Source organism: Camellia sinensis, chromosome 6, assembly GCF_055761805.1.
Source record: "Camellia sinensis isolate YWXY chromosome 6, ASM5576180v1, whole genome shotgun sequence".
Taxonomy (NCBI): domain Eukaryota; kingdom Viridiplantae; phylum Streptophyta; class Magnoliopsida; order Ericales; family Theaceae; genus Camellia; species Camellia sinensis.
Window position 1 is genome coordinate 13,155,884 of NC_138966.1, and position 19,563 is coordinate 13,175,446.

General features: G+C 40.4%; 1 protein-coding gene and 1 non-coding gene across 2 annotated transcripts; both read right to left on the reverse strand.

Moving 5' to 3' along the window:
• Window positions 1–10,723: 10,723 nt before the first annotated feature.
• TRNAD-GUC (transfer RNA aspartic acid (anticodon GUC)) lies at window positions 10,724–10,795 on the reverse strand. The gene has a single exon. It is a non-coding gene; the product is annotated as a tRNA-Asp (tRNA).
• A 602-nt stretch (window positions 10,796–11,397) lies between these two features.
• Window positions 11,398–19,017, reverse strand: LOC114286732 (protein S-acyltransferase 21). The gene is made up of 10 exons (XM_028229959.2): window positions 18,545–19,017; window positions 17,480–17,593; window positions 17,262–17,382; window positions 16,583–16,785; window positions 15,196–15,264; window positions 14,766–14,837; window positions 14,499–14,627; window positions 13,727–13,807; window positions 13,452–13,658; window positions 11,398–12,374 (listed from the first exon to the last, which is right to left on the reverse strand). Exons 1-10 carry the CDS (start codon window positions 18,587–18,589, stop codon window positions 11,493–11,495), a joined length of 1,923 nt encoding a protein of 640 aa, XP_028085760.2. The 5' UTR covers window positions 18,590–19,017; the 3' UTR covers window positions 11,398–11,492.
• Window positions 19,018–19,563: the final 546 nt, after the last annotated feature.

Here is a 19,563-nt window from a genome sequence, read left to right on the forward strand (position 1 = left end):
CGACTTCATCCTGGAATTCACTAACCTCACCCCAGCCACAACTCCTCCAACCCCACCAACCCCTACCGAGCCAGAAGACCCCTATTCTTGGACCCTCAACGTCGACGGATCATCCCGCAAAGAAGGCAATGGGACTGGTCTCATCCTCACCGCCCCTGACGATGGTTATTTCAAATGTGCTCTCCGCTTCCTGTTCGATGCAAGCAATAATGAGGCCAAATATGAGGCACTAATAACAGGTCTCCGCCTAGACAGAGACATCGGTGTTAGCCACATCCGGGTGTTCAGTGATTCCCAACTTATCGTCGGGTAAATTATGGGAGAATTCGACGCCAAGGAGGACACCATGCGGGCATATAGGGATATTGCTCTCTCCCTTGCTCGCCTCTTCAATACCTTCCACATCAAACACATCCCTCGGGCTGAAAACTCCAAGGCAGATGAGATGGCCCAATTGGCTTCTGCAGACCAGTCAAACCTCAACAACGGTGTCCACCTTGAATACCTGTCCCACCCGGCCATCTCCCCCAACCTGCAGGAAGTCCACTTCCTCTAAAATGAACCTATCTCATGGGCGGCAGACATCTTTCTATATCTGACAACGGGGAAACTTCCAGACGACAAACAGCAGGCCGCCAAAGTCAGGGCCCGGTCGTCCAACTACATTCTTGTTGGCGACCTCTTATACAAACGTGGTTTTTCACGCCCATACCTCAGATGCCTCAATCCTGCTCAAGCCACCTACGTGATAAGGGAAATCCATGAGGGTATCTGTGGTAATCATTTGGGCGCCCGGTCTCTAGCCCACAAAATACTTCGCACTGGTTATTTCTGGCCTACTCTTAATCAAGATGCGACAGACTTCGTGCTCAAATGTGATAAGTGCCGGCGTTTTGCCAACATCCCCCATGCTCCTCCTACAGAATTGATCACGCTTTGCATCCCCTACCCATTCGCCAAATGGGGGATTGACCTGGTTGGCCCATTGCCCACTGGCCGAGGCCAAACCAAATTCGCAATTGTCACCATTGATTACTTCACTAAATATGTGGAAGCAGAACCCCTTGCTACCATTATTGAGCGGAACACAACCCGATTTATTTGGCAGTCAATCGTATGCAGGTTCGGCATCCCTCAAGCCATTGTCTCCGACAACGGCAAACAATTCGACAATGCCAAGTTCAGGAAATTCTGTGCTGAACTCCAAATCCAGCCATGTTTCTCTTCTCCAGGTCATCCCCAAGCCAATGGCCAAGTTGAGGTCACCAACCGTTCTCTCCTGAAGATCATCAAAACCAAGCTGGAAGCGGCTAAGGGACTTTGGGCTGAGGAATTACCCAATGTACTCTGGGCTTACCACACCACCGCTCAGACTCCCACTGAGGAGACCCCCTTTCGCCTAACATACGGCGCTGAGGCGGTCATCCCAGTGGAAGTCGGTCTGCCAACCCCAAGGGTTTTATACCCGAATCCAGAACTAACTGAAGAGCTGCGTCGGGCAGACCTAAATCTGGTCGAAGAACTCCGAGAAACCACCGCTGTCAGACGGGCCTCATACCAACAGAAAATGAGAACACACTACAACCGCAAAGTCAGACCGAGGGAATTCGCCGTGGGGGACCTTGTTTTGCGAGAAGTAACTCTTGCCACAAAAAACCCGACTAAGGGCAAACTGGCAGCCAAGTGGGAGGGACCTTACGTTGTGAAAGCCAGACTACGTTCGGGCACTTACCGACTTCAGGACATAGAAGGTCGAGACCTCCCCCATCCTTGGAACGCTGAGCATTTGAAGCGCTATTTTCAATAAAAGTTGTACTTTTGTATTGTCCAATTGTTGTATGTTCTTTTTGACAATCTGCACACTTGAATGTTCTTAGTTTCTCCTCATATGGTGTAAATTTATGATCCAATGGGCTACACTTTGTATGACAGCAAGTTTGTATCTCAGTTATCTGTGATATTCCAATAACACTTTGATTGCAGCCTCAGCCAGACTGGGCAACAAAAAGCCTCAGCCAGACTGAGCACAACAAGCCTCAGCCAGACTGAGCATGAAGAGCTCGGCCAGACCGAGTCACTTAAAGCCTCAGCCAGTCTGAGCACAAAAAGCCTCAACCAGACTGAGCATGAAGAGCTCGGCCAGACCGAGTCACTTAAAGCCTCAGCCAGTCTGAGCACAAAAAGCCTCAACCAGACTGAGCATGAAGAGCTCGGCCAAATCGAGTCAATAAAAGCCTCAGCTAGACTAAGCACAACAAGCCTTAGCCAGACTGAGCACAAAAAGCCTTAGCCAGACTAAGCATTAAGAGCTCGACCAGACCGAGTCACTAAAAGCCTCAAACAGACTGAGTATAAAAAGCCTCAGCCAGACCGAGAATTAAGAGCTCGGCCAGACCGAGTCACTTAAAGCCTCAGCCAGATTGAACATGAAAAACACGTCCAAACAGAGTTACTTCAAGCCTTAGCCAGTGTGAGCCACCATTGCAACTTCATGATCATAAGCATAGCGGCTATACGCGCTCCGCCAGACGAGTTACTTCAAGCCCCAGCTTCATGATCGTAAGCATAATGGTCATACTTAGTCAAATTCCAGTCCAACATTTTCCAAATCAGACCGTTTCTTTGCTGGGTTGGGATTCACAAACTGCGCATCTTTAACACTCTTACAAGTTATACTTCACTCAGCATTGAGTTTTTCTCACATTCACTATGCATTGAATTTTTCTTATCAAATTCCAGTCCAACGTTTTCCAAATTAGACTAGTTCCTTGCTGGGTTGGGATTCACAAACTTCGCATCTTTAACACTCTTACAAGTTAAACTTCACTCTACATTGAGTTTTCCTTACAGTCACTCTGTATTGAGGTTACCTTACATTTTAAACTTCACTTTACATTGAGTTTTCCTTACATTTTGCACTTCACAATGATTTATACACAAGCCTTATACAAGTCACCATTCTCATTCATTTCAGAGGCACAAACAAAAGCAATAGCATGAAAACCCGACTCAAAATTTTATTTATTCACAAACTTGCACATAAGTTTATTACAACCATTCCAAAAAAAAAAAAAGACCAAAACTCTAAGTACATATTTTCTCCACTCCATTCATTCCTCTTTTTCACTTGAGGCGAGATCTTCCTCTTCAATGCCCTCATCTAGGGGGGTCTGAGCCACGTCGTCTTCGTCTATTCTAACACTACTGAAGTCTATGTCTGGGAACAGCTCTTCTGCTTTACGCTTGAACATCTTCCAGCCACTGTCCCAGAATTTAGCCATTTCGTGTTTGTAGAAGTCCCACTGCTGGAAGCTCTAGATCACTTCGTCTTCGCTCCTGCTCCCAACGGTCGTCCCCGACGGACCAGTTCCTTCAACCCCCTCTCTCGCCAAGTTGCTGGCAATAGCAGCATCGATGGCCATCTGAAAGTCAGCAGACACCTTAAATTGCTCTACTACTGCGACGTACAGATCAGGGTATGCTGCCCTTTCAGAGGCTGCCTTAGTTTTTTCTTCCTCTAATTCCTTCTCCAACCTCGCCTTCTCCTCCATTGCTCTAGCACGCTCATCTTCCAACTCCTTCTGCAACCCAGCAATCTTCCGGTCTACTTCATCCTTTTCTTTGATCTGCTGGGTGCGCAGTTCTTCATTGCTGGTCATAGCCTCTTTAAACCGCTCGGTGGCGACCGTGCAGGCATTTTAAGCATCCCCCAGCTTCTTCTGCTTGCCAGCCAGCTGGAACTCGAGCAACACTACCTTGTGGCGTTCGTCTTCCAGCTCCAACTTGACCGCGAGCAGCTCAGTATGGGCTCGAATGGCAATGTTGCGCTACACAATCGCCAGCACCTCCATCTTCTTCGCCTTTTGAGCCTCCCCAACACCCTGGCACACGCACTCCGCGTAGCCCTCATCCAACCCACGCTCTCCTTCTTGAAATTTTCAAGTTGGGCCTCCACCTGCCCCAACTTCTCCATCTCCCTCCTCAATTCGCCCTTCGCCACCGCTGCCTTATTCAACAGGGCTTCTACTAAGGCAGTCGCCTCCATCTGGGCTGAGCACAACCCCTTCATCAGCTCAGCCTCAGTATAACCAGCCACCAAGTGAACGACTGCGTCTTCCACCACCCCCAAGAGGCGGTCTGCAGCCATCCTGGCCTCTCTCCATTCCCCTTCCACTCGCCCAGACACTGCAGGGACGTGGTAGAAGGCGGTCTTCAACCTAGGCCTCCCTCCCTCTCCTTGGGGTGCCAGACCCTCCTGCGGTTATGGCTCTTCCCTTGGCTCTACCCTTAGATCAGCGCCGACCCCACCACTTGCATCTGCTCCCCAAGGCCAGTAGCCCCACTCTCTGCCTCTTTGGCCGCTCCCTCCAACCCTATTTCAGGGATCCCCTCTGCCTCCCCTGCCAGGGGGGTCTGCTCCGTCGTTGCCTCCTCCCTCCTCTTCAAGGCAGGCTCCTCTTTACTCCTCCTCACTCTCCTCTTCTTCTTGACCACACCCTTCATCTCTTGGTAGGCTCTCTCATTCAAAGGATCAACTGGGGGCGATCGTGGCTCAAATCCACCTAAGTCCTTTTCCCCCAGGAGTTTGGGGCACGGTCAGATCCTCTCCCTCGCGATCAGCTTCGGCGGTTGGTCTGCCTGGGACTCTTTGAACTTACTGGCTTTGCGAGGATGGTCATATCCTCAGCCTCTTACGCTTTCCTTCTCGCCTCTAACTCCGCTGGTCCCAAGTCTCCACCGATCGACTGAGGACCCAACCCTGCCGCAAACAAGGCTGATAGCTGAACAAGCTCATCCCATTTGGCGCCCTCCTTCTCCCTCCATTCCTTCACCTTCTTCACTCTCGCCTCTGTTGCTGCCCCCAGTTTTGGCTCCACAGACTTGGTGGGCACTTTCCAAACTGTGCGCACTCCAATCCCTCCGTTGGTGAACACATAGAACCACCGCGGCCTCCACCCCTTTATCGATGACGACAACCCTGCCACCAGCCCCTTCCCTGTCGCCGCCTGCAAAGTGACCCAAGTCTCTTGCTGCCCCGACGCCTTGTAGCACGCAAAAAACTCGTCCATCGTCATTTCAGCCCCCTCGTTCGCCTTCGGCCACACGCTCGCACAGGCCAGTAAGATTTTGCACGCATTGGGCATCAGTTGGCCTAGAGCTACCTCCAACCGGTTCAACACCTCCACCACTATCCGGGGTATGGGGCAACCTCAAAGCCCCCTTTAGCGCCTCCTCGTATAGGGCGAATTCCCCCGGCCAAACATCAGATGCCCTCTCCTTTGATTCCGGTAGTCTCAACTCTATCTCTGCGGGAATCTGGTACTTCTCCCGCATACCCTCCAGCTCCTTCGCGGTAATGATCGACTTATCGGCCTTTGTATGCCAGTGATCTGGCTCCACCTAGCTGATTGGCGTCGGCGCCGCCATCATTATGGATGAACGAGGTCGCCCCGACGGCTCCCCCCCACTTCCCACTCACCTCTCTGTCCTGTATTGCTCCGCCAAATCCACCGCATCGTCGTCCCCCAATGGATCAACCCTAGCGTTTGTAGCTTCTTCTTGGGCCATTTCTATGGTGTGTCTACGGATAGCTTCGGATGCGGGCGCAAGGAAATTCAAAAAATATCGCAAGGGTGTATCACTTGCAACGAAGGAGTCTACACTTAGAGTGTTTTGATTTTTCGAAAAAATGTAGGTTAAACGTATAATACCAAAAGCCCAAGGCTTGCCTGTATTCCAAGGGTCACAATTAATTTTCGCCAGTTTGAAAAATTTTCAACCATCCGCCAAAACTATCTTTTCAACAACAATAATGACCTATCGTTTCACTTCTGGCTCAACGCCTAACCTTTCCCACCACGTGATTCTGCCACGTGTACGGCCACGATTCACTGCCCCCTTATCCTACCCTGTCTTTTCCACTTCAAGTCACCACGTGGCCCGCCGTCTCTCGAGCCCCGCACCCCGCCACCTCCCCCTTCGTGGTCGGCCCTCCTCATGGTCGGTCCCTCCACTCGGCTACCCTTCGTGGTCGGCCCTCCTCGTGGTCAGTCTCTTCACTAGGCGACCCTCCGCGGTCGACCCTCCTTATGGTCGGTCACTCCACTCGGCCACCCTTTGCGGCCGGCCCTCCACATGGTCGGTCTCTCCACTCGGCCACCCTTCCCGGCCGGCCCTTCTCATGGTCGGTCCCTCCACTCGACGACCCTCCGGTAGTCGGCCGTCCTCATGGTCAGTCCCTCCACTAGGCCACCCTTCGCGGCCGGCCCTCCTCATGCTCGGTCCATCCACTCGGTCACTCCTATCGGTCGGCCTCCATCCTGCCGCTCTCTCACAACCCTCATTTTCTTCATTATTCCTTTCGTTGGACTAAAGGTGCACTTGGGAATGGGGGACTACTGACATGGGTAGGCCCATAAAGGCTACAGCCCACTATGAACAACCCAGGCCCACCATTTAGGGCCCAATACATAATCCAATTAATGAAGCCCAGCACTGTTGAAACCCCACATAGCAATAAGAACCAATGATATCAAGACACGTGGCGAGAGAAGGGCAAGTCACATCAGCAGACAAAAATCTGCAAAGTTATTGCCACGACACATCGCTATTAATAAGGCCCCTTATAGCATTTATTGCGATAACCCCTCTCCGTCGGGACAGCACGCCCTCACCCTTAACAAGGTAAGCTACAGCATAGACTTTCGGCCAAGGTGACAGGTCGGAAAGAACAACGAAATGATTATCAGAGGATATAAGCAGACGTTGAAGACAAGAAGAAGGTTAAGCTTTTCTATCTCTAGTCTATCTCTACAATCCACTTCTTTTTCTAACATGTTCGTCGGAGGGTTTGTTGGGGGACTCCCCGTTCCCCGTTGAACTCTTGTGCAGGTTTCCCCGTGGGCTTGGTCATTCGGACATAGGCTTGAGGAGCGTGGATCAATCTGACCCGTTCAAGCATCACGAACTGTATCATCAATTAGTATTTTTGACAAAAAATGATCATTGAATTTGTTAAGATTAACTTACTAAGTAAAGCAAATTTATAATTTTGCCTATAAAGTATGACATATGCTATTTATATGCATAAATTTTGGGAAAAAATACTAATAATTGTAAACAATTAGATTGAATTGATAACAAATTATAAATTTAGGGTCAAAATCAAACCAATTGAAATTACAAGGACCAAAATGATACAAAGACCAAAATATAAAGACTCTCAATATAATTTACCCATAAAAATAGAATACTTGTACAGTGAGGAATGTTAAAAAAAAAATTATAGCTTTTAATATTTATGTTATACATGAACTCAAATAATAATGAAGTACTATTTAAGAATTAAATATTAGTTTAATATAATTTAATAAAATTAGAAGAGAAATAATAGAGTAATATTTTAATCTCATTATGTTTTTTGTTTTTTTTTTTTTTGACAAGCAATAAAAATTAAAAAATTTGTCTATTATTTATTCTAACAATTATATTTTAATATACAAAAATTATATAATAGTTTATAGAGAAAATTGATGATATATGCAATCTGAATGGTGTCTGAGGCATTAGGTCCTATAGATAAAATTTGTTGGTCAGAAGTATAGTTTTGCTATTTTTTTAACATATATGTTCGAATCTTTTCTTATATATTTACTTTTTTTAAACCTATCTATCAAAATTATTAACCTACCTGTTGAAATGTTTTAATTTTTTTCTTATTTGTTCAAATTAACACCCATTGTTAATTTTTATTTTAATATATATAATCTATCTTTTAAAAAATCTATCTGTTGAAATATGTCTTAATTTTTTTTATCTGTCCAAATTATATTAATATTTTAATCTATTTGTTGAGTTTGCAAGCCTGTTTACTCTATCTGTTGAAATCTTTTTTATCTATTCAATTATTTGAACCCATCTCAACCTATCTGTTCAATTTTTTAAACAAATCTGAGCCTTTTTTCTATCCAAATTTTATATGTACAAATTTTAGCTGCAACAACACACTTCACAACTAGGAATGGCAACGGGGCGGGGCGGTGCGGGGCCGGGGATCACCCTCCCCGTCCCCGATCCCCGATGGCAGAACTTCCCCCCGTCCCCGTCCCCATCCCCGACGGGGAACCCATTACCGCCCCCACCCCCGCCCCCTAACGAGGATCGGGTTTCCCCGGCCCCAAAAACTCCCCGAGCTTCAACACCAGAACAACAAATCACAGATTTAAATTTAAAAAAAAAAAAATTACAAATCTAAATTTACAGAGAGAACAGCGTGAGAGAGATCTAAATTTACAGATCTGAATTTACAAAAAAAATTACAGATCTAAATAATAATCACAGATCTAAATGAACATCGAGAGACAGATATAAATTTACAAAAAAAAATTATAGATCTAAATAGTAATCACAGATCAGATCACACACACACACAGAGACAGATCTAACAGAGAGACAGCGGTGGTGGTGATGTCGCCGTCGGTGAGAGAGACCAGCGGTGGTTGTGATGTCGCCATCGGTGAGAGAGATGGGGGGTCGGGGCCAGCGGTGGTGGTGACGTCGCCGTCGGTGAGAGAGAGGGGGGTCGGGGCCAGAGAGAACAACGAGAGAGAGAGAGAGTTGAAACGAGAGAGTGAGAGATGAGAGTGAGAGAGAGAGATATATCAGAGTTAGAGGTAGAGAGTGAGTGTGAGAGATAAATCAGAGTTGAACACAGATTTGGTTTATTAAATATACGGTTTGGTTTTGTTTTTATATATATATATATAAGGGGTATAAAAGTAATTTCACTTCGGGAAAATTCGGGGATGGGGTCGGGGCCGGGGATCGGGCCGGGCTGGGGCTTAAACATTGATCACCGTCCCCGGCTCGAAACAGATCGGGGATTGATTTTCAGATACCGTCTTCTCCCCGTCGAGGATATTTTTCAGAGAAAAATCGCTTAAATCGGGGTCGAGATCGGGGATCCCCGTCGGGCCGGTTTCAAATTGCTAGTGCGATTCACAACAAATTCACAATCAATTCCCTATTTGTTGAAACCACTACGAAAAGCAACTCATCTACCTTGCAAATCTGAAACATACTACAAAAAACAAACAGATCTGTAGAGAGCTCAACTCATATGTATAGATCTGTATTCGTCTCATCTTTTCAACCTCAAAAAAATAAAATATAAAAAATAAAACTAAAACCCCACTTATAGATTCTACAATCACTTTAAGGAGTTTTTTTTTTTTTTTTTTTTTTGAACAACTTTAAGGAGTTATTTTTTTTACTTTTTACAAAAAAAAAAAAAAATATATAAAAAATAATAGAGAGAAGATGTAATCCAAAAATGATAAGTATACTATAAATCATGCCAAACAACCTCTAAAAAATATACAATCACTTTAAAGCCCCACCACCATAGATTTTACCTTGAAGAAACTGGGTTCAAAGCTCTAGCAATGCCATTCATGGTACCATAATTCTTTGAACTGAAACCAAGCACCCAAGTAATCCTTGCCTGTACAGACGACGACGGCGACGGTGACGAACACGACGGCGACGAACTCAATGACGAAGCATACATCGATGGCCTAGTTTCGCTCAACGAAGGCTCGTTCTGCTTGCTCTCGAGTGCTTCGATACCTAGACTACTCTGTATTTTCTCAAATTTCTTATCATCGTCCTCACTTTCATGCCATTGAAATGAAGAGGATCTCAACGGCGACATAGATCTGGTGCACATGTGTGTAAAGTGGTCCAGAGTTTTTTCCAAAGTGGTTTTCTCCTTAAAGAAATCAATCAAACAAATCTAGTTTTAATTTCAAAGGTTAGTAATCCGGGGAAATTATCTCAATTCCGTCCTATTAGCCTGGGAAACTTTATCCTAAAGATTATTACCAAAAAAATTTCAACTACCATGTCCATCTGTTAGAAAAATGATTTTTTCAAACAAAGGTTTATACAAAAATAAAATAACACACAGTTAAGTTAGAATGACATGTTAACGATATTGTTGAAATTACGAGGATGATGGTTGGTATTTTTGTTGAAAATGATGAAACCGCATGAAGTCACAAATATGAAAATTTTGTACTATACTAAAAGAAGTTGCTGGTGCTGGTGCTGGTGCTGGTGCTGGTGCTGGTGCAGTTCAGGCACAGAAAAATGGAAATGGTTTGGCAAAACATAAAAGAATTCTGACCGTTTAGAACTCAAAACTTTAACACCATGATTGGATGGTTGATTTAGGGTTGGTTTGGGATGTCCTAAAAAAGTGCACTTTTTGACTTATTGGTGGGTTTGGGTTGGGTTTGGGTTGGGTTTGATGTGATGTGTTAGAGAGGTGATGTGATTTAAATAAGATGATGTGACTTAAATAAGATAGTGACTTTTTGACTTTTTGACTTTTTGACTTATTTAGTACATGCCAAACTAGCCCTTAGTTAAAAATGATGAAAAAGGGTAAGAAATAGAACTTTCTTACTAAACCTATTTTACTTGGTAAGATTTAATGAGATATAAATTAATTAGTTATCAAATATTTACAATACTAATATTAACTTTTAAAATATAAAGAATAAAAAAAATAAAAAAATTTACTCATATTATTTTTCACATGATTTGCTTTCTTACTTATCCAAGTATGATAATTTTTCTTTGCCAATCCAAACACTGCATACAACAAAAGGAAGGACATTTAACAAAATAATTAAAGAAAAGCAAAATAAAAACATATGTACGCCGTTGCCGGGGATCGAACCCGGGTCACCCGCGTGACAGGCGGGAATACTTACCACTATACTACAACGACTTATTGTTTCTATCTCGTAAATATAATCATTTATTGTTATTCTTAATTTGTGACATTAAATTTATGATTGTATTAGTGGTGATGTTTCTAGTGGTGGAGGTTGTGAAATGTCTTAATAGTGTGGCTGTATGTTAGTACTTTAATCTTTAAAAAAAAAAAAAAATTATATTTTTGTGTCTAAATAAACTTTCCGTGTAAAAATGCTAAAAAATATTTTTCCAAATACTAGAATTCCAAATAAAAGGAACTTACATTAAAAAGTTATATCATTTATTTGGTCAACTTCCTCTCAAGGGATAGTATCATCGGTTTCTGGGTTTTGGAAATTTATTTATTTTTATTTTTTATTTTTTTGTGTATTTTAAAAAATTGAAAAGAATAAAAAAATGAGAAGAAATCATAATTTTCATATTATTTTCATTGTGGTGTAAAACAATTTTTTTTTGAAATTTGAAAAAGTAATTTACCAAATAAACTTTATGTCTCAGCATTTTCAAGAACAGAAAACAAAATCAAACACAAAGCCTTTTCATCTATGTTTGGGTTAGTCAGGATTGGATTGGATTAGATTCATTAATTAGATATCTAAAAACCACAAAAGATGAGTAAAATAAAACAGAATCCGAAAATCGTGGATCGAACTCTATATATGTGTAAATATATCTCTGGGAAAACAATTTGGTGTCTCATTAAAGTCTCAATGCAATCTAGAAGAAAATTGGCTTTGCCGTGAATCGCTCGGAACAAACACGGGAAGCTGGCCGCCCCTCTGTGATCGACCCTGCTGCTGGTAATAACTTGACGTGGGACCTCTCTCTGGAGCAGTAGGCATTGAACTGCTGCTATTTCTTGGCCCTCTGTTCAATTGTTCATTCACAAGAGGCCCACCAAAGAATATAGATTGGCCCGCGTTTGAAAGCTCTGTTCCCGAAGCATGAGAAGAACCGACACTTCTGGTGGCTGCAGAGACGAACCGCCCAGCGTCCTGATCCCAAAAAACCGAAGACCTTGAGTTCTCTGCAGAGCATGAGTTGTTTTTCCTCACCGGTATCCATGATAAATTATCATTTCCACCACTTGGTTTTGCTGAATGAGGAGATTGATTAGCTGATGACTGATATATGGGGTTGAGGTCATCTCTATTCGAAGTCCGCTGATCCAAGGGAGACGGTGTGCGAGTGTTGGTCAGGTAAGGACTACTTAGGTTACTACGGTCGTGACCGCAACTCTCAAGATCTTCGTGGCTAGCACGAGATATTCTTGGTGTCCCTGCTCTAGCAATTCCGTCATTAAATCCTTGATTGGTACTGATAGGACTGCTTTTGCTGCTGACATAGCTGCTTGATAAGTGATCGCCATCGTAAGGATGGTGTCGAGAACTTACTGGACGTAGCACGGATGATGAAGCTCTGGCCTTAGCACCTGCTTTAATAGCTTCGTTGGAATCCAATTTTGCGAGCTTCCATGCACTAATTTTGACTGGACGCTGGGGTACTTTCCCCTGGTCGGATGGCCGTGCTGCATCTGGATCCACCGTAGATCGTAGATGTCCTGGCTCCAAATGATGGATAATTTCATCCTGCTTATGAGATACCAAAGATGAATGAACATTAAGCCCAAACTCTTGAAGAACTCAACGTATCATAATATGAAACAGACGATGCATGCTGCAAGAATGATGAAGCATCCAAGTCCAGTAACTTTTGAAGTAGTTAATAGACTTGTAGTCATAAAAAAGACTGGATTGTGAGACAAAAAATATGAACCAATTACAATTATCAACAACTCAACAACTCTAATAAAATATGACAATTTCTAAGAAAATATCTCTTCTGTGACATAATATTTTACATAAAAGGGTAGTTGTTGCTACTGCAAATTCAAATACACAAATTTTTTTTTGCATCAACATTTCATTGGTGCTTTTGAATGGACATCTGAACTTTCTTCATGCTATTAAGTTGTCCAAAACCTTTTTCTCCTAATTCTATGGTTGTAAGTCAATTTGTACATGTGAATTACAACCACCACTAGTTGTGTATGTTGTGTAGGAACTGACAAAACAAGGACACTACAAATGCGTACATTTTTGTGTATGAATGAATAGGTATATATGTTTATGCACACGTACAAAACTGTGATTATTCCTCCTCCCAGCCACTGTTTGTCAAGGTAAACCTTTATCTTTCATCAATTTTACAAAAATGCTTATACTTGTCAATAAGTTCAGCAAATGAGTTTTTTCTACATAAAAAGAACAGCTGTATGCCGTGTCTCAACTTCCAAAATTAAAGTCTTCACATATTGGTGGGTAGGAAAGACACGCAAGTCAAGTGTCCAAAATTGAGCTCTATAATTACGTTATAGACATCTCCACATTTGTCAACCATGTTCTAGAGGTGGATGACAAGTGATAAAGTCTGACATCTGCACCATTTGCAATGCTCTCCCTTATGTATTATTTGATTCATTGAAATAGAATGGAATAGTGATTCCTTAGCCTCTATTGAATGACTATAGCCTTAGAATGGTGAATAATGATTCCAATTGTAATACATTTTTTCAGTGAATCAAACATGAGAATAGACATTATGATGGAATGGAAATGCCTATGCTTCTTAGACAACATAAAAGACTTCAGAATGGGCAACAGTACCTGGTGGTCCATAAAGATTCTTGGAGGCGTACACCAAGCACCTTTATATTGCAGGCCCAACCCGACAGAGCTTCTTCCACTAATTGCAGTCACAGCCGAACTTGTTGGTGAAGAAGGCAAACTAAGCTGATCTCCTCCATCTACAGATGGTCCAGGAGGTTCGCTCTGTGCCCTCATGGCAACAACATACTCGTATGTCGTGATACCCTGCAGTAAAAAATTATAAATTTGCTCCCACACAAACAAATGAGCAAATTGAGAACAAATGAACAAACCTTCCGTATCAGAATCATGTGGAAAAAAAACAGTTCTCCGAGAGGCACCATAGCAAGAAAAGAAACAGCTGTACATAGGGCCTGAAACAAAAGAACCACAAAGAATGAAGTTGATTTCGTGAAAGGAATCCCTGTAGCACAAAATAGAGCCATAATAAATAGGATCCTTCACTCAGAATAATCGATGTGAAGAAAAATATACAACAAATAAATTCCCAAGATCTCAATGATTATACAAATTTGAAGTAGCAAAACATATTTTAAAAACAGTTGCTTATAAATTTACGTGCAGCTAAAAGTCACTCGTCAATTACTTTTTACAGCAGATAACAGTATATATAGCATGTGGATAGAGCCATGAGCAGTTTTATGAGTTCAAAATAAGACAAAACACCCATTTACATTCTTTTAAAGTTAAATTCGCTAAGGATATTGCGACAACAATCAATTTCATTGACATTTCTTCAAAAACTTTTGGCCACTCTTCTTAGCATCAATGAATACAAAAAGTCTGATTTTATTTAGTTGAGCAACCAAAAAGCTACTGATAAATGGTTGCATCTGATCAGGTATCAGATGATTACAGAGAAACACCCCGGAAATCCCATACCTATGGTGCTTCAGCACACTAATGGTCAATCATTATGACTTTATAACAATTTACCAACGCAGTAAGGGGATCCACTCTCCTAAGTCTAATAACAGGAAATAAAATAATTACTGAATGTACAGATGCAGAGATATCTGCAAGCAAAAAAGGAAGAAGGTATACCACAACGGAAGCGAAGGGGGGGAGGGAGAATCCATCTCCAAGCCTCACAGTTATCTGATTTTCAGTAGCCTTTCGATCAACAAAGCATCGGACAAAGACGGCAATGCCAACCCCACATTCAAAAACAAGCTGATGCACATATGTACACACAGACACATCCATAAAAGAACAAGTTTAGTCGTGACTAAATGAAAAGGAATACAGAAAATGAAGGCTAATCAGAAGGAAATGAAAAAAAATTAATTCAAGCAAGCATCTCAAACTTACCCAGACAAGGCTCATGCCCATAAGGCAAACAAACGTGATATAATTTTTCCTCCCCACACAATTATTTAACCACTGCACCACAGATTACCATGGTCAAACAGATATCATAACTTCCCCAAAAATTAGGAAAAGAAAAAACCAATAAGAAAAGCAACCTGATTGACTTTGCTGAAATAAACTACCATTATAAACAGAACATCAGGACATACTGTATAGGGAAAATAATGGTAGTTACTTATTACATCAGGACATACTGTACAGGGGAAAAAATGTCCTATTACATTCACATGACAACCGTCAGGACCTGCACATTCCTTCAAGGACCAATCACAGTTTCTTTCTAAACATGATTGACCATATAATTGTAAACATTAAGACAAGAAGGGTCTTCACCTCATGAAAATTACAAATATTAAAATATTAAACTTACACGACAATGATGATCAAATCCATCAACACATTTATCGCAACTTCTGCAATGTTTGCTGAATTTGCGTACCTGCAAAAGAGCAAAAACAATCAAGATAAGGCCAACGAATTTCAGTTTCTAGTGAAGCTTATATGAGATATGACACAGGCAAACTGTCCCAAAGCTTGAATAACATATCTACATTTTTTTCTTTATTATTTCCTTTGCTGCCTGAGGACGAGAATTCTACTACATAATTAAACAGAAATAACATAATAACTGGTTTAATCTGTTCTGAAATAGGTTTGATGTTTCGTCTCTCTCTCTCTCTCTCTCTCTCTCTTCCTTCTGTTGGGGTGCAGGGAATCTAATGGTAGATCAGAAAGATATTTCATCAATGATGACAAGTGAAAACTTTAATCAACATTGCTAAGGCATGAGGATAGGCCTTCCACCATCCTAAATTGGGAGCCACAAAACTTCCAACTGCACACAAGCATTAATCATACAGAATTGTTGAAACTCCCAAGAGAGAGAGAGCTACATTTTAAGATAACTTCCAAATGTGAAGAGGATAGAACAAGAAACTAACTCAATATCACTCCAAGACATGGATCGAAAAATCGGTAATGGATTTTGGTCCTCCAGATTCGGATTCTCTGCTTTTTATCACCATGAAAAAGTCACCCTTTAAAAGGAGACAGTGCATATTGGGGTATTGTTCTGTATTGGGGAGAATCAATCAATACTCCCAAATAAATCACCCTTTACACACTGCCATGAGCCAATACTCTCAATAAGTACCATTTACACACTAATGAATTGCCCTAACCTGTGGGTGTGAGATTGTGATTGAGATGAAACGGGGTGCCAGTCTAATGAAAAGGGTTGCCAGTCTAATTATCCTAGAAAGTGAAAACCCCTTGCTATATGAAATTCTTCAATAATTATTATTTTTTTAAACCTTTGAAAACAACATAAAATTCAATAATATTTTACAACACATGTTTCAGGTGCCACAACGAGAATTAAAAATCATTACAAAGTACAAACATTCACATTGTGATAAATGAGTTTAGAACATGCTTATTAATGAGTTTTTTGACATTTTCCAGTGCTTGAAAAAAACTCAAGAGTGTGGTTTCTGATTCCCCTTAGACGTTGGCTGATAGTCCTGATAGTCGTTATAAGAGTTGATACTACAATTTAAAACCATGCTTCAAGATGTCTCAAAGCCATTGGCCGATACTCCTAATAGTCATCACCCAATTGAGTTCCTCAGAAATCTAATCGAACATCGATTTACTTAATTCTTTGCACAAGAGAATAAAATTTGACAGTTGATAAGATCTCAAACAACATTGCATATCAACAAATTGTACACCTTACATGAATTAAAATCCTTTACCTCAGCATGGCACAATGTGCAGAATAAACCCTCTTCTGCAGATTGTTGTTGCAGAAGATGTTCATCTTTGCGGCAATCTTCCTGAACAAGAAAACCGCAAAAGATTCCTCCAACTTTTGAACAACAACTTGAACCATTCTTATAAGGTTTTCCTCCATCATTCTGTCCTACCTTGACAGATTCCTCAACAGAACATGCATTCCCTGCTCACATACCAACAATTATATATGAAAAATGTGGAGAACAGAATAACAAGGTAGTTTTAATAATAAAAGAAACACATATAAATTTATAGAAATAGTATCATATTGTGTTTTTTATTATTTTTTAATTATATATAACTTATAATAAATATATAAAATTATATATTTCATGTGTGTCCTCCATGTGTCGTGTCCTGCATTTTTTTAAAATTGGCATGTTAGTGCAGTGTTGTGTCACGTGTCCGTGTCAACGCTTCCTAGACCACTGAGCTCTTTTGTTTTGGGATGGTCCAATAGGAACATGAAGAGGTGTTACAATCATCCAACTATGTCAGTAAGTGATTGAATCCCCTTGGAGGCATCATCAGATGGTGAATTTACACCCCTCTGAATATTACATGAGTATCTGTATTTTTATTAGAACATGAGAGTATCTGTTTATCGAACAGAATTATATATACAGGCATAGCACTAACCAGGTAAATCTGTGTCATTGTGTGATCTATAGGCTGATGTCTTGTCAGCTTCAATCAGAATTCCAGGATCAGCAGGATCAATACCCGTGCATCTAACATAGAGTACAAATACACCAATTGCCTGAAAATAAAAATGCAGACAATGAGATAGCAATAAATAAAATGTGCAACAAGTTATCACAAAAAGAAATAAAATGTTAGGCCCATATTGTGCTTACCAAGAACGAATAGACACCAATGGCCACGTATTCATAAATATCCTTTCCAAGAAAGGGAGCAAAAAATGCATAAAATGCAACAGATAGCAAGAGAAACACTGTTATGGCCACAACCTGTGCATCAAGGAAAGTGAGAATAGGAAAGAGGTTTCAAATCAAAAAGAATTTATGAAATCATCATAAGATAAAAATATTTGTTTTTAAAAAAAAATGACACCATGAGTTCATAAAACATACATTGACCAACAAACTGATTATAAGTCGGGCTGATCTCATATTACTAATACTTTGAATAACCCAATCAAGACCACTAACCGAGGAATGGATAACGCTTGTAATATACAAAAAATTATAATGACAAACTTGGAAAATCAAATGAAAAAGATCAAAGATTGTGCATTGCAGCGTTCCCGTTTTACCTCAATAGAATTTCCATGGAAACTTCTACAAATATTTATGCTAGTTGAAAAGCTAGACTTGCAGAAAGAAATTTAGGTTTACAGATTATTAATTCAGATCAAGTAACTCGACCAGAAATTCAAGGCCTCACTAGTCAAAATTTATATATCAGGTTGTGATGTCCTTCAAACAAAAATTTATCCTAAATCCACAAGGTATGATTTTCATACATACTCACAATTTGCACCAGTAGGGAATGTGAAGCTTCTGATAAGCATTTTCTCTCTCTAATAACATGTTTCATAGAACACAATAATATCTTTTACAATAAAGCGTGTCCTCGATGGGATTCTACATTAAAATAAATGCATAAAGCATTAAGATGCTATGCATAACAGATGGATCCAAAAAGACTCAAGACAATCTTGTAACAAGGAAAAATAAATAAATTAATAGATAAACAAAAATTGATCAAAAACCCAATGATGAAGAAACTAATTGAGAAAGAATGGTAATGAAGAACACAAAGAATCAAAAACTCCATAAGTTATATACCCAAAGTTACATAACATGTGAATTTCAAAACATGCTTATTAAGAATCGAAAAAAAATCACATTTCGAATTTCCAATTGATCAGAAAGTGAAGAAGGCCTCGAATGAGGTACCTGCAATGTGTGAGCGGGAAGTTCCCACCCATGACGCCTAACCATGATTGAAAATCGAGTCTGAACTTGAGAATGAAGAACATCTACAGTCAAAGAACAGCCCAAAGAACTTGTCTCAATCAAAAACCCAAAAGAAAAATTTGAATCTGAATCAGAATCACAGGCTACAGGTTCAGAAGAAGTCGAATTTCTTGTTTTCTCTACTCCAATCACTGAAGACCAAAGCTCCAGATGGGTTTCGTGAAAGTTTGATCTCGACCCAGATGTTGAAAACCCAGTTGAAGACAACCCATTAAGTGCATTTTCAGTTCTAGGGTTTGTGGAGATCGATTCATGGATCAAAATGAGCCGTGGAAGAAGAAGAAGAAGAAGAAGAAGAAGAAGAAGAAGAAGGGTCCTCTGTTAGACTAGTTTGCTGATTATTTTCACTTCGGCTTTTTATCCAATATTTTTCTGTTATATAAAACAGTAATAAGTCTAATGACAATGACTCTTTACATTTATTACGAAGACTAATATTTTATGTATTAATTAATATATTAATTAGTGTGTTAATTGACGATGTGATATAATTTAAGAAATTTTAATATTTGTAATTTGTATAATGAGTGTGGTCAATAATAATATCATAATTATAATTAATACACTAATTAATACACTAATTGAAATATTTTTTTGTTATTGTTAATATCGAAGTGATCGAGAATAATTTTTAAAACACATTTTAATAAAAATATTAGGAACCACTCTTACTAATCTAGAGTTTATTTGAAATATATTGGTGTGATAGAAATTGAATTAATGAAATGTCAAATTCATATATAAAATGAATCTAAGTCATTAATTCATTTTTCTAAATAAATTTTAAGTTTTTTTTTTTTTTGTTTAACTGGATAAATTCTAAGTTAATAAGACTGGATTTGAAGTGTTGTTCTCTAAAACGGTTTGGTATTATTTTTATTTTTTTGCTAGTTATAAATAAAATATATATATATATATTATTATTTGCTTTATATTAA

Bases quoted from the DNA above. Each gene is read 5' to 3' on its own strand.
- LOC114286732 (XM_028229959.2), bottom strand. From the start codon at position 18,589: ATGGTTAGGCGTCATGGGTGGGAACTTCCCGCTCACACATTGCAG. The intron at 17,383-17,479 runs GTAAGCACAATA...TTTTATTTTCAG, and splicing joins TTGGTGTCTATTCGTTCTTG to GCAATTGGTGTATTTGTACT. The intron at 16,786-17,261 runs GTTAGTGCTATG...GTATGTGAGCAG, and splicing joins CAATGACACAGATTTACCTG to GGAATGCATGTTCTGTTGAG.